The sequence below is a fragment of the Octopus bimaculoides genome, chromosome 9, assembly GCF_046866305.1.
Source record: "Octopus bimaculoides isolate indiv1 chromosome 9, ASM4686630v1, whole genome shotgun sequence".
Taxonomy (NCBI): Eukaryota; Metazoa; Mollusca; class Cephalopoda; order Octopoda; family Octopodidae; genus Octopus; species Octopus bimaculoides.
In genome coordinates, this window is record NC_142936.1 from 77,349,567 (window position 1) to 77,365,951 (window position 16,385).

At 35.4% G+C, this 16,385-nt stretch overlaps 1 protein-coding gene across 1 annotated transcript in view; it reads right to left on the reverse strand.

Annotated features, from left to right (window-relative positions):
• Positions 1-16,385, reverse strand: part of LOC106868257 (uncharacterized) — a 228,182-nt gene that overhangs the window by 102,819 nt on the left and 108,978 nt on the right. Inside the window, exons 17-23 of the mRNA XM_089358208.1 lie at positions 14,402-14,521; positions 10,378-10,569; positions 7,955-8,134; positions 6,915-7,115; positions 4,682-4,873; positions 1,651-1,842; positions 429-668 (exon numbers count right to left, since the gene is read on the reverse strand). Coding sequence (XP_089214334.1) covers positions 429-668; positions 1,651-1,842; positions 4,682-4,873; positions 6,915-7,115; positions 7,955-8,134; positions 10,378-10,569; positions 14,402-14,521 — 1,317 coding nt within the window. The remainder of the gene's footprint in view (positions 1-428; positions 669-1,650; positions 1,843-4,681; positions 4,874-6,914; positions 7,116-7,954; positions 8,135-10,377; positions 10,570-14,401; positions 14,522-16,385) is intronic.

Below are 16,385 nucleotides of genomic sequence, written 5' to 3' on the forward strand. Positions count from 1 at the left end.
GCACTCTAATGCCTCTCCGAACCAAATCCACCACATAAAAACAACAAAGACAAAAGCATAAAAAAGGAACAGAAAAGCGTACCCCACCGCAAATATTAAACGCTAGGACACACACACACACACACACACACACACACACACACACACACACACACACACACACACACACACACACACACACACACACACACACACATATATAATTTTTGATTTAGGTACAAGGCCTGCAGTTTTGAAGGAAAGTGTTAGTAGATTACATAGACTCAAGTACTTGGCAGGTGCTTTATTTTATCGACCCCCGAAAGTTTAAAGACAAAGGTGATTTCGGCGGGATTTGAAGAAATAACGGATATCCACAAATCATTCTTTGGTGACGCTCTAACGATTCTCACAATCTACAAATGTAATAAGAAATGGCTTGTTCCTACCTTCGACGATAACAGAAGTTGAGCATGTCTCATTGTTTCCAGCATCATCAGTTGCTGTGTATTCTACTGTGAAGTTATTGTTGATGACAAAATTTTGGCTGATGTAGTCTGGCTGAACTGTGATGCGAACTTTGCCAGAGTTATCTGTGAATTCGGGCTGTGTCAGATTGAACAAACTGTACAGTTTGACAGTTACTGAGTCAGTACACGTACCAGCAACCAAAATTGGCTTTTTAACATCTAAAAATAATATAAAATATCTGATTATATAATATATTCTCAATAAATGCATTTACAAACACAGAAACATATGTAATACACTTATACCAGTCAGAGAAGGAATCTCGACGCCGTTGTTCGACCTTCCAGAAATAGCAGTTAAATCTTCATCCAAATCCTTCCTATTATCTAATGGAACAAATGCTAGGATCACGGCTGACCTGGGACAACAAAACAATAACAACGATAACGACGACAACGATAAAAACATCAGATATATGCTTTTATTTTTCTCTCTGACTGGCTTCAGTCCAGGGTTCAGTCCCACTACTTGCTACCATGTATGTATACAATTATATGTGCGTTGACAGCAGCAGCAGAACCCTTTAGCCCTTATTTTTAACAGTGTAGGTGTTCTAACACCCTCAGTTATATCCAATGACATTTATTGTTTTCCTTTTTTGTGAAATTCTGCTAACTATCTGCCTTATTTAATTACTGGTACATACATTAGCGCTTTGCTAAATCATCCATAAATTTCTATAGAGTAATCATGTATGCTCATTGCAAGGCTGTCTGGTAACTGGTGAACTGTACCGACTTCTGACGATGCTTCAGCCTAAATCTGAAACCGTACGGTAAAGGGATATCATAGTCGTCAATTTTCGGCCATCTACGGTCGCTGTCGGCATGTATGTATACAATTATATATGCGTTGACAGCAACAATACAGCCCTTTAGCTCTTATTTCTAGCAGTGTAGGTGTTATGAGAACGGAACCAAGGGACAAACCTCCTCTTTCTCAGGAATTACCGGGTCCGTCAGCTAGTATATATATATATATATATATATATATATATATATATATATATATATATATATACTAGAATTAGCACAGCTACGCATTGAAGACGAATAAGTGTTCAAAGTTTTAAATAACTGAGACTACAAAACAATGCAGAAATAAGATGAAAGCGTGTCAGTCTTGTATGTATATACTTACCAAGACATTTTGGGATTTCTCCTGACCATATCAGTCCGTTTTTGCTGTTATTTGCCACACAAGTTCGAATGGAGTTTGGAAATGGCTGATAGCCATCTTCATTGCATTTGTATGATGCATTACCTCCTAGGGCATAGGTGTTCACCGTGACATCTCCATTTACTGGGAAAAAGGGATCCTCACACATCACTCCTGAAATAATATAAGGGTCTTTTTAGTTTAGCGAGGAAAATAATCCATGAAAATTTTATAGAAAAACAAAGATATTATTAACATGAAACGGATTGAATCTCATGTATTAATTTTAGAGTTAGAATCACCATCTTGTGTATAAAGTATACAATCAATCAGTCCATACGTCTGTCGTCCGTCCGTATACCTGTCTGTCTGTCTGTATGTATGTATGTATGTATGTGTGAGTGTTACTTTTAGAAGCTCTGAAGCTATAAGGTGATGCGCAAGCATTCACCTCTGAATGCACTGCATTTTATAGCAGAAACAGCTGTAAGCTAACGCAGTTGATTGCGCAATTCATGTTCCCTTGTCATTTCTTTAATCTCATATTACCTCTCTGTACTCGACTGATGCTTCATTCTGAAGTATATGTACATCGCGTTTTAACACCAGGTTATTAATATCGCCTCGACTAAGTGAAATCTTAAAATACATGTATTTACACACACACACACACACACACACACACACACACACACACACACACACACACACACACACACACACACACACACACACACACACACACACACAATAAGAATATTAGGGATAAAATCCAAAACTACAGGTAAAAACTCAATTAAAATCAATTTGTTAAAAATTAAAATTAAATTAAGTTCCACAGAGTAAAATATATATAAATATATAGTTTTAAGGAAAAGAACCAAGGTTTATGAACTCATCGATGAAAATCCACTATCACATATAGAAAAATTAATAATTAAAAGCACAATAAATGAGTATAATATAATACAAAGTAAATATCATAAGATCAAGATAATATGATATTTTGTATTTATTGTGCTTTTAATTATTAATTTTTCTATATGTGACAGTGAATTTTCATCGATGAGTTCATGAACCTTGGTTCTTTTCCCTAAAACTATATATATATATATATATATATATATATATATATATATATACAAACATATATAAATGTATTCATGTATATGTGTATAGGTATGTGTGCGCATGTGTATATATAATGCATACATATACATACATACTGAAATAGACACACACACGTGTACGTCTGCGTGTAAATGACACATAACAGTAAATTAATTAAGTGAATAGGATATTAGTCCACTAGCTTAACGGTGCTGCGTTCAAATCACTGCTAGGTTTTTAATGTGGTATATAAGTAAAATATTAATCCAACAGATCTCATGGATCTGTTACTTTTTATTCATGTTTTACTTGTTTCGGTCATTAGGCTGCGACCCTGTTGGGGCACCGCCTTGAAGAATTTTTAGTCAAATGTATCGCCCCCAGTACTTACATTTTTTTAAACCTAGTACTTATTCTACCGGTTTCTTTTATCGAACCGTGAAGCTACGGGGACGTAAACATACTCGCACCGGTTGTTAAGTGGGGATAGAGGGGACAAACACAGGCATAAAGACACACACACACATATACATACACACTCACACACTCGTATATACGACGGGCTTCTTTCAGTTTCCGCCTACCAAATTCACCCACAAGGCTTTGGTCGAACCGAGGTGATAGAAGACACCTGCACAAGGTGTCATGCAGTGAGACTGAATCCCGAACCCCCAACCATGTGGTTGAGAAGCAAGCTTCTTACCACAAAGCCACACCTGTGCCTAAAATTGCTTTCATTGGATTCAACAGAAATGGATATGAAAGGCCCATAATATTTCTCAGGGTCTATAAAACAAGAAGAGCGCAGTTATCTTCATACCAGACGCCTGAGCAAATACTTGCAACAAAGTAAATGCTGTTAAATGCAGCATTGAACCAAACGATGGCATGGAACCTAGCGACGAAGTATGACTAACGTCTAAGAAAAGTGATAGTCACTTCGATGGACTCCCACACAATTTCGATCAACCAATTCGAATCCTCGTTGTTTTAACCACGCAGTTATAATTCACACTAAATTCACACTAAACGGGTGTTATGTCTAGGAGTAGAGCTACCTCCCATGTGCTTCCAAGCATAGAGCTAGTTTTAGCAATGCCTTTCAAATACATGTTGGAGTTTAGGAAATATTTATACATTTTATTTTACATAGCTGCACGCATAGAGTTCCGTGTACACTGATGTAGCATTTAACATAGAAATGGATTAATTTGGATTTCACATACACCAGGAGACAGCATAAAAACATTCATTGGTTAATGTTTTGAATCAGAAACATGAAACTTTGTGTGATGAGCTGTGCGATAGGCAAACATTTCTCAACTTAATAATAATCTGACCAGTTACAATATTAGATTTAATGACGCTGACTGCTCCACCATCGATAGAAATTACGAAAGCTGATTGGTTAATGTTTTAATGATGATTCACTGATGTTGCTGATGTCACCACCGGTTGAAACCAATAGTAGAAGTGGATTGGCCAATGTTATAATGATTTAAAGATACTGTTTGATATCATAATCGATAGAAACGTCCGATGATAGCAGATTAACACTATATTAATGATGATTAGCGCTATATTAACGACGATTTAATGAGCTGTTGATTCTGGATGACGTCATAATTGATAGAGACTAATGGAGAATGTGGATTGGCTCGCCAGTGTTTTAATGATGATGAAAGGATCAAATGATGCGGTTGATGTTACTAGGGGAAAACCAATGTCAAACCAGATTGGCTAATATTAGGGGCACAATATCCCGTACGTTGTAGACTAGTGTTTATAGACGTGGAAGAGAATATAGAATATGCAAATAAGATGATGTGTGATATGCGATCATTTTAGAAGCACAAACAACTTATCAGTCTGTGAAGTGCTGATAGTAAATGACATTTCTTACCTAGACATCGTAGGTCACCATAATCCCACTTGCCATCTGATTCACAACGCACGATGTTGTTACCTTGGCTGCTGTTTCCTTTTAGAGTGTACATATCGCTACACGCCATTTCAAACTCGGACCCATAAGTGGTATCCTTGAGGGTAGTGATGTTGGAACCACCAATAGGCATTGGTGGACCGCAGTCGATAACTATGGAAGAAACAAGTCAGGCACAGATAAACATATAATTATTGAATTGTCCAATGTTGAAAGTGGTTTTGTTCAAAGTACAAAAGTGATTGTATTTAGTAAATAGCTACATTAAAAGTGTGGTAATATTTGGTATGTAGGTACATTTAGACAAACGGATCCTAAAGTATAAACAACTACGTACCACAGACAAAATCACAACATTCAGTGAATTACGATGCTTACGTATTGAATAAAGAGTTGCATGTAGACAGGTGACTTTGAAGTAAATACCACATATAAAGAGATGTAAAAGTAAAGTTCCCTCCCGAGTCATATAGACTCATAGAGCCGGTTTCCCGGGTTTCCATGGCGTATATATTCCCCACCTGGACGGGATGCCAGTCCGTCACAGGATTACTCATTTTTGCCAGCTGAGTGGACTGGAGCAACGTGAAATGAAGTGTTTTGCCCAAGAACACAGCGTGTCGCCCGGACCAGGGATCGAAACCAGAATCTTACGATTATGAGTTCAACACCGCAACCACTAAGCCACGCGCCTCTACTATAAACATGATCACATTGAAATTATGCCAAATGTCAGCAGATGGTCACATTTAATAAAAAAAGCCAAATGTAAACAGATAGTCATACTGAAATAAATGCTACATGTAGAAATGTAACCAAGATCAATAAAGTGTTGCATGTAAAACAGCTGGATACATTCAGTAAAGATTCACATGTTCAATGATGAACAACATGTAGATGAATTACCGGTGAAGTAAAGGATGTAGTTAGGTGGCCTCATTCGTTCAAGAGACACAAGGAAATGGTAGGTGTCTATTTATAAAAGAGAATTACATGGGGACAATTGGTCATATTAATCATATTAAGTGAACAACTACGTGTTCAGTGAATAGTGAGAGACTAAGAAAGCATCTATGTCATCGTTCGGCTCACAAGAAATAGAAGCTATATTCCCTTATAATAACACCTTACTCTATTATACAAGGAAAAGGGACATTCGATAGTATAGGCCTACAGGCTCTTCTAAAAATACATAATACTCATGGACAGAATGCTTTGTTCAAACGTCTATCTGACGTTGGTTTCAAATTTTAGCACAAGGCCAGCAAGTTCGGGTGAGAGACTAAGTCGATTACATCGACACCAGTGTTCAACTGATACTTATTTTATCGACCTAGAAAGGATGAAAGGCAAAGTCAACCCCGGCAGAATTTGAACTCAGAATATTATGGCGTACGAAAACAGCTTAACGCTTTGCCAGGCACCGTAACGTTCTGGCAGCTCACCGACTTATAAAAAGCGTCTATTTGATATCGATCTGTGATAACCAAATGCAACAACTCACCTTTAGAGAGATGACCTCGTTTAATTAATATTCTTATGTAGTGTTGGGTTGTGAATTTCAAAGAATTTAGACGAAATATTTCTGTTCTGAATTATTGTATTATAATTATATTTGATTTTTGAACCGAATGGTCTTAGTTAATCTGCTGTGATCCCAAATGATGACTCTTACGATTGAGTATCTCAGCTTGAATGTGTACTGCAGACAGCGAAGTGATGTTAGTGTTCCAAACCTTCTTTCTATCATATCTTACCACATTATATGAACATGTTGAGGTTTATCGATGAGAGATTTTTCTTTATAGCATTGCAAATTAAGAGCAGTTACTTTGATTATACAATATTCTCCAATATATTCTACATTTACTTATAGAGTCATTTTACGGCTTGGTTGAATGTCTATTTGATTTTGATCTGTGATAGCTAAATGCAACAACTCACGTTTAGAGAAATGACCTCGTTTAGTTAATATTCTTAAGTAGAGTTGGGTAGTTAATTTCGAAGAGTTTAGATGAAATATTTCTGTTCTGAATGATTGTATTATAATTATATTTGAATTTAAGGGATTTGACAATGTCACATTTCTTTGCATGTAATAGAACAACTCTTTTTGCATATATTAATGATGATTTCAAAATATTTTATGAATTAGGATGATGAAAAGCGATAAGATAATACATTTAATACTAACATCCACATTCATATGAATCTCCAAGTAACTTCGTTGTTTTTGTAGCTGGATCATATAAGCATTGGCGTTGTCGATATTCAGTGCCTTTACCAAGAATTGTACAAGAGAAGTTCAGATAACCGAGGTAGGGAATGCTCTCATTCGTCAATAGAGTCGGTTTGTTCACAAAAGTATGTAGCAGGTCAAGTTGGCATTTCATTTCTGTAATGTAATCAAAGATATATCGCAATAATTAAAGATGAAGTGAAAAATCACAAAATTTTGGTATCAGTGCTAGATTATTGACTTTCAACTCTGAGATCAAATCTTGCTCTTACTACTACTACTACTACTACTACTACTACTACTACTGCTGCTGCTGCTGCTGCTGCTACTACTACTACTACTACTACTACTACTACTACTACTACATACGCATACATATGCATATTCATATGCGTATGCAGTTGTAGTAGTAGTAGCAGTAGTAGTTTATATGTACACATGCATACTTGTATCCACATACATGCAATCCTATATCCCTGCACACGTATACAATTCATGTATCCCTCCCCCACAAATCCACACACAGACACACACATACACACACACACATACAGACACACATACAGACACACATACAGACACACATACAGACACACACTTTCACTCACACACATACAGACACAGACATACATACAAACGCGCGCAAAAACACATGTATGTGTGAGTATGCATTTTTGGCTATAACTCTACATGCCGCAGATTGCTTGATTGACGACAGGCTCCATCGCTTTTATTTCTTAAGAGGAGAAGGCATTAAACTTCTCAATCAAATACTTTAGAAAATTATGTTTTCATTTCATCATAATTCAAAACCTAATATGAATGGAAGTGATAACCTTGTAACAAACTGGGGGTTCTTTCAATTCCCTTACTAACTCCATTTTTGACATTTTTACATCTTAATGATAAAATTTCAACCAAATTGTTACTTAAATGAAAAAAAAAAAATAAAGTAAAACAATGAAACAAGAGTTTGGAAATGTTACACTACATACCTTCACATCTTGGTTGAGTCTGTGACCAACTACCATTATACTGGCACACAGAAGTCTTTTCTCCAACAAGCTGATAACCTATCTTACACGAATAATGAAAGATGTCTCCATAACGGCTGATCTTCCTTTGAGGTTGTATGAAACCATTTACAAGTGGAAGAAGATTCGAACACATGACCCCTGGTTGTTGTATTACATGAAATAGATAAAATGGAGTAGTTAATGAAGCAGATTACAAAATTCCTTTCATTATGTTTGGACATAATTTATATTAATTAATTGATTGCTACGAATGAATATATTTAATTACATGCAACGAAATGTGTTGAAGAAAAGGAGTAGAATTAACTGTATCTACTTCAGTGTTTCACAGATAATTAGTTCAGTGACATAAATGTCTATACTGAATCTACCTTGGTTCGAATTCTGAGCTGACAAAGCAAAGTACGTACGATGCACTTACTATCAGCTATTTTATTATTTGTCTGGCTTTTTCTCAAACAAAATATTGTCTCCGTGTCATCTGAAGGCCGGAGAAATTGACGTGGTTAATGTTCTTCTTGAATATGATATGAAGGTTTGAAATAAATATTTTTGAGCAATGCAGGTTAGAAGTCAATAAATGAAAACAATGGCAAAAGATATTCGATTACCTTGTATTACCTCACAACTCACAATAATTGCCTGCCGGTGTTGCAATACATTTTTCAGAACTCTTTTATTATTTTCTTTTTTCTATTTGAAATGGGGAGCCTTTCCCGAAACATTATAAGATCATTAAACAACCTGTGTAAGATAATGCAATGCATTTTCTTTTTGTTTTCCTCGATTGACATCATCTTACATACTTTGCGTATCTTCTCACCTGCATTGCTCAAAGGTTTTTTACGAACAGTTATATCATTCACACATTGCAATGCTTCAAGCAAATTACAATATTCTTCTATCTCCTTGAATACCTTATCAATCTATTATAGTAACCATCTTGACGGCGGCTATTATTGATGCTCCACCTTGGCACAGAGCAACACATTTTAAAGGTAGGTGTGGTAGTTGATTAAATCTACCGCAGTATTTATCAGCTACATATTTTATTGACCATTGACCTTAGAGGGAGGAAAGCAGCTTGGGATCTAGAATATTTTGAGCTCATAAGATTAAAAGAGATATAATTAAATACCACGAGATCTCTAATTAAGCACTCCCCCATATCTACCGTCTATTACATCTCCACTGACATTAATATTCCTTTGTAACATAAGCATGAAGTCACACATTTTACGGTAGAAGAACTGTCGACTAAATCAACTTCAGTTTGACTGGTATATTATTTTATCAAAACCCGCGAGAATAAAAAAAAAAGGAGACGACCATGGCGGGATTTGAACACTGTACGTGAAGCGTTGTAACTATGTACCGCAAAGTATTTTGCAAGATTTTATAGCAAAACTGATAATCTATCACAATGACACTGCTATTTACATTAGTTTCTGATTTTGGCTCAAGGCCACCAATTTCAAGGGAGTGGGTAAGTCAATTAGATCGATCCAGTAGGTAACTGGTACTTAATTTATCGACCCGAAAGGATAAAAGGAAAAGTTGACCTCGGTGGAATTTGAACCCAGAACGTAGAGAGGGTCGAAATGGCGCTAAGCATTTCCCTCGGCATGCTAACGATTCTGCCAGCTCGCCGCCCTAACACTGTTATTTATATTAATGATGGTAACCATGATGTCTTACATAGCCACAAATCAAGGGAGGTGATGTGATGGGTTGATATCTAGTGTATGACTGGTACTTTTTTTCGTCTAGTGATCCCTGGTTTTGAATAAAGAAGTTAAATGTAATCATTTAAGGGATCTTTACCCTTTGAATGTCACATCGAGAAATTAATTTTTTGTAACTAAACGACATATACACTAAACGAAATATACACCGCCGATAGTTGTTGTTGATAACCAACGGCAGTAATTTTATTCAGCTGAATACACATCATTGATTGGTTGAAATTACCGAAATACGACAATTTTAACACGAAATAACTTTGAAAATATAAACTTTTCTCAACAGCACTAAGAGTAAAAGATGTTTTATATGACACATTCTACCAGTGTCCGAAGTTTGAAAGTGTTTAGTTACAAAAAATTAATTTCTCGATGTGCCGTTCAAAGGGAAAAGATCCCATTTAAGTGTAATATTGACAGACGGACTCCTAAAGCAAAACGAAATATGTTTCACTATTCCCACACATGGTTTAACAGAGAAAAAATAATGCAAAATGTAATGAAGTAATTTAATTTTCCCGCTGTAACAACTCCAACAAAACCATCTTCCCCAGCACTACGACGACCACTAAAAGAAAATTGATTTAAAAAAAAAATTGGTTCATTTACAGAAAATAAGGAAGCATTGAAATGACTTACGGACACAAGAATGGTTCAAGTAAAAAACATCACCAAATTGTGTGCCATCTTCAGCAGCCGGTATGGCATAACTCATTGTATTGTTTTCCTTATAAAGAACATAACCGTCATCGCAATTACAAGTGTAGCTTCCGTTTACATTTGTGCAGGAGTGTTGGCAGTTACCATTGCTTTTTTGGCATTCATCAATGTCTGAAAATTAAATGTAACATTTGAAGATTACAATGGTAAAAACGAACAAACCCCACCCACCATAAAAAATAACAATCCCAAAACAAGGCAATGCAAATCAGGTTACTGATATTTTAATGTTCGTGGAAAGACTCTTCTTCTTCTTCTTCTTCTTCTTCTTCTTCTTCTTCTTCTTCTTCTTCTTCTTCTTCTTCTTCTTCTTCTTCTTCTTCTTCTTCTTCTTCTTCTTCTTCTTCTTCTTCTTCTTCTTCTTCTTCTTCTTCTTCTTCTTCTTCATCATCATCATCATCATCATCATCATCATCATCATCATCATCATCATCATCATCATCATCATCATCATCATCATCATCATCATCATCATCATCATCATCATCATCATCATCATCATCATCATTATTATTATTATTATTATTATTATTATTATTATTATTATTATTATTATTATTATTATTATTATTATTATTATTATTTACTGACATTTATTTTCGTTTCTATCTTGAAAAAAAAAAAAATTCTCTAAAATGTAATCCTTCAGTATTTTCTTTCTGCCTTCGTTTTTTTTTTTTGTTTCCCCCCCCCCCTCCCTGGCCTTCTCTTGTTCTCAATCGTTTATACTTTCATATCGCTCTTTGAAGGTGCGTGGCTGGTGGATCAAGTATGCGACAGCCGAGAGTGTGTGTTTATCTACTCCCGATTACAATGGCAGCTAAAAGTGTTAACGAAAGCGTGGTACAATTTTATCACGCCTTACTCGCTTACAAATGACGGTTAGCTAAAAATCGGTCGTAGATTCTTCCAGTCATTTTTTATGTTCTTTATTCACTAATCTATGCTTTTATTTGACCGTTATTATTATTTTCTTTCTTTTTTTTTTTTTTTTGCTTTGTATTTCATATTCTCAGCGTTTAGAAGCTAGTTTCGGTCATTGAACTAAGGTTACGCAGCTGCAAATATTTTGTGCGTATTCATGTCTGTAAGTGATTGTATGACGGCGCATGACATACTGGTTAGGATGTTGTGCTTACGATCGAGAGACCGTGAGTTCAATTCCTGGACCGGGTGGTGCGTCGTGTTATTGAGCAAAACACACGTGCAATTTTTAAATTAGTCGACAAATAAGGGAGGTAACTTTGGATATAAAAATAGTTTTGTTAAGATTTTTATCAGTAAATGATAGCGTGCACCGTTCTTGTGAAGAAAGTAAGAATCGATATTCAGTGTAGAATACTGTAGATGTGCAGGCTTAAGAAAATGGATTAAATATTTCAGTAATTCAAACAAATGATAAAAGAGACTAAAAGAGACTAGTTGAATGAATAGAGCGTTGAGAAGGTTAACTAGACCTGAACACATGGTAATACAGGTAGAAATAGAAACACGGTTAAGCTCATAAATTTGTAGATCTTAAGTAGATGTTTACATAAGTAGATGAATAAATAAATAGGTAGATTATTCTTTTATTCTCTTATTCTTTTATTCTTTTACGTCTTTCAGTCATTTGATTGCGACCATACTGGAGCTCTGCTTTGAAAGTTCTTTTTTAGTCGAACAAATCGACCCCAGGACTTATTTCTTAAGCCGATTATTCTGTCGGTTACTTTTGTCGAACCTCTAGTCTACGGATACGTAAACACACCAACACCGGTTGTCAAGTGGTGATGGGTAGGGGAGGACAAACACAGACACACATACATGTATATACAGGGTGACCCAAAAGTAGGTTTACAGTTATTCAACTATCTCTTTCGCATTCATACATTAACAGTTTAGATCTTAATTATAAAAAAAAAAAATGAAACCATTATTCTATGCTAATTTAGTGAATTGTGTCAAGCTCCCTTTTCAGTTTGTAAGATAGAAATTTAAATGTAACAGAATGTTTTAAAAGAAACTTAAAGTGCCTACGTGATAACTGCAAACCTACTTTTGGGCCACCTTATATAATAATAATAATAATAATAATAATAATAATAATAATAATAATAATAAAGGGTAATATTATTAATAATTTTACCAAGTAGTCAGTACGTTAAAAAACCCTTTTAGGTAAATTATACAAAATATTTCATAATTATAATAAGGGGGCAGCTAAGTGTCTCGCCACATACTGAATTAGAAATAGACGCTAAAATCTTTTCAACTACTAATTATAGAATAGTATATATATATATATATATATATATATATATATATACAAGGACTGGCTTTCAGTTTCAGTCCACCAAATCCATTCACAAGGCTTTGGTCGGTCCGAGGCTATAGTAGAAGACACCTGCCTAAGGTGCCACGCAGTGGGACTGAACCCGGAACCTTGTGGTTGGGAAGTAAGCTTTTTACAACACAGCCACGCCTGCACCTTTGGATTAGTAATAATATATTTGATTCACGGAGCATTTAAAGTGCTTCACTAGGAATAAATATGTTGTGAGATGAGACAGAGATAGATAAACAGGTAGATAGACAGACGGCTAGAGTTATTTATATATATATATATATATATATATATATATATATATACATATATATATATATATATGGGGAGAGAGAGAGATAGAGAGAGAGAGGAACAGAGAAAGACCGATAAAATGACAAATAAGTAAGATAGTATTAACATATCTAATGAATGGTGCATGGAAAAACAATCCGCAAAGCAAAAATATGCAGTGTTTAAAACACAACAATAATAATAACCAGTGACTAACATTATATTCATTTTCCAATAGAAAATCGGAGCTTGAAAGTAAAGCTATATGAATCCGCATAGTTTGTGAAAGGATTAATTAACTTCAGTTATGACATGGTTACAAATAGCAGCTGTAATTTGGTACAATTTCCTAACCTATAAATTAAGAACTTTATGAATGCTTAACGTATTATATTTTTAGCCATTGCTTGCTGACATACTTAGTCACTGCATATATATTTGTAAGTCGTTCCAGCTGATAGAGGATTTCTGAATGACAAAACACGGAGGAAATAAATCTTAACAGAACCCCCCCCCCCCCCACAAAAAAACAACACTTCCTCTAAGATAGTTGCACTAGCTATTTGTTTCTTATTGGTAGTTTTCACAGTCTAACTAGTGGCAAATGTTATGATTTTGATCGCACTGCATCTAAATTGGTGAGGCCAAGAAGTGTATAATGGCGTCTCGGCTATCCCATCTTTCCATATATAATATTCGGGTTTGCAACTTTGGAAGGTTTTCAGTTTGCAATCAATCTATAACAGGTTATTGTTGTTGTTCTGCTGTTACTTATATCGAAGATGATTGTGTGAACATGAAATATTCTACGTGTTACAATCATGTACCTTAATTTAGAGTTTAGTGTATCTAAGGCGACAGTATCCAATCTAAAATGTAGAATATAATTTAATAATAAAAGAATAAAGAATAAAACCAGAATAAAAGAATAAAGAATAAAAGAATATATGGAAAAGATATATATATACTCTTATCACTCTTTGATAGTGATTTCGCAGCATATGTAGAACAAAAAAAAAAAACAAATTTATAAGCGATTCTCCTCCCGCCCCAAGCAGCACACACACACACACACACACACACACACACACACACACACACACACACACACACACACACACCCTCTCGCTCTTTCTCCCCACCTATGTAGCAGCTCTCAGTGAACAAACCACGTATATTCGAAGAGATTTATTTAACATATCGATCTGTGCTTCATTGCAACTGAAGTTAACATCCTACTCGAGCATTCTGTACAAGGTTCAGAAAATATTGCCATCTAGTTTTTGATTCAGGGGGCATTTAGTAACCACTGGGAAATACTTAAAGGAAAAGTCATTGAAATACCTTCACATGAGCTGTTGTCAGCCTTTAGAGTGTAGCCTTTCTCACATTGGCATTTATAGCTTCCTGGTGTGTTTATACAGATTTGCTCACATTTATGGTGACTGTTACATTCATTTATATCTGAAAAGAGAAAGGAAAAGTAGTGTTACGTTTGTCGCTAATGACTTCTATTGGTTTGCTCAAAACTTAATATCATATGCATGCTAGATAGGTAGATAGATACATACATACATTCATGCATCTATCTTTCTCTATCTGTCTGTCTGTCTGTCTCTCTCTCTCTCTCTCTCTCTCTCTCTCTCTCTCTCTATATATATATATATATATATATATATATATATATATATATATATATATATATATATATATATATATCTATCTATCTATCTATCGATCTATCTGTCTATCTATCTATCTATCTATCTATCTTTCTATCTATTTATCTATCTGTCTTCCTCCATCTTTCTGTCTATACCTCTGTCCTGGCCTCTACTTCACTGCTATACCCTTCTGTCCCTTCCTCCTTGTTCCACTTCCTCCCTCCACCATCCTCTCTATCTATTTATCTATCTGTCTTCCTCTATCTTCCCATCTACCCCTCTGTCCTGGCCTCCACTTCACTGCTTCTGTCCCTTCCTCCTTGTTCCACTTCCTCCCTCCACCATCCTCTCTGCTCTCGTGTGACCTGTGGTCAACTTTCTTTTCACTCCAGCCGCTGTGAAGGCAAGACGAACTACTAGCGTTCTACCTCAGATTTGCGTTTGGCCGTACGGCTTTTGAATGTTGTTTTCACTGTCCATTTTTTCCTGTCTTGGTTTGTGTTTGCCACCTTGGAATCCTCTGTGTAGTGGGTTGATCCACTACTCAGGAAGAGACTATTCTAGAGTACGTTCTGTCTTGTCTTCGAAACGTCTAGATAGAATAGAGACAGCTGATGAAGGGATATTCCAAGTGGCTTTCCGTTTCCCTATGTGTTCGTTCCGTTGTCTGTAGTTTATTGTTCTAACGTCCTGTACCCTGATATGCATGTATATACACATGTAGATGTAAGTATGTACATATATGTGTGTATACATGTATATATATTCTTTGTATTATATATATATGTATATATATATATATATATATATATATATATATATATATATATCACGCTATATTTCATGTTGAGAACAATTTAGGTCTTATTAGACACAAGATGTGATCTATTTCTAGCACATTGAATGTCCACGTTAGTGGTCAACGTCATATATATATATATATATATATATATATATATATATACTCTTTACTCTTTTACTTGTTTCAGTCATTTGACTGTGGCCATGCTGGAGCACCGCCTTTAGTCGAGCAAATCGACCCCAGGACTTATTCTTTGGAAGCCTAGTACTTATTCTATCGGTCTCTTTTGCCGAACCGCTAGGTTACGGGGACGTAAACACACCACCATCGGTTGTCAAGCGATGTTGGGGGGACAAACACAGACACACAAACATACACACACATACATTATATATATACATATATACGACGGGCTTCTTTCAGTTTCCGTCTACCAAATCCACTCACAAGGCTTTGGTCGGCCCGAGGCTATAGTGGAAGACATTTGCCCAAGCTGCCACGCAGTGGGAATGAACCCGGAACCATGTGGTTGGTAAGCAAGCTACTTACCACACAGCCACTCCTGCGCCTATATATATATATATATATATATATATATATATATATATATATATATATATATATATATATATATATATATATATATATATATATAATATATGTATATGTATATATACACATACATATGTGTTTATATGTGTGTATATGTATGTATGTATGTGTATATGTGTATATGTATTTATGTATGCATGTATGTTTTCACACATTTATATGTATGTGTTGTCCAACCTACTATCCGGCAGCGTCCAATTCTCTAACGGTTTTTTTCAAATGAATCACGTCATAACCTTATCCATCTATT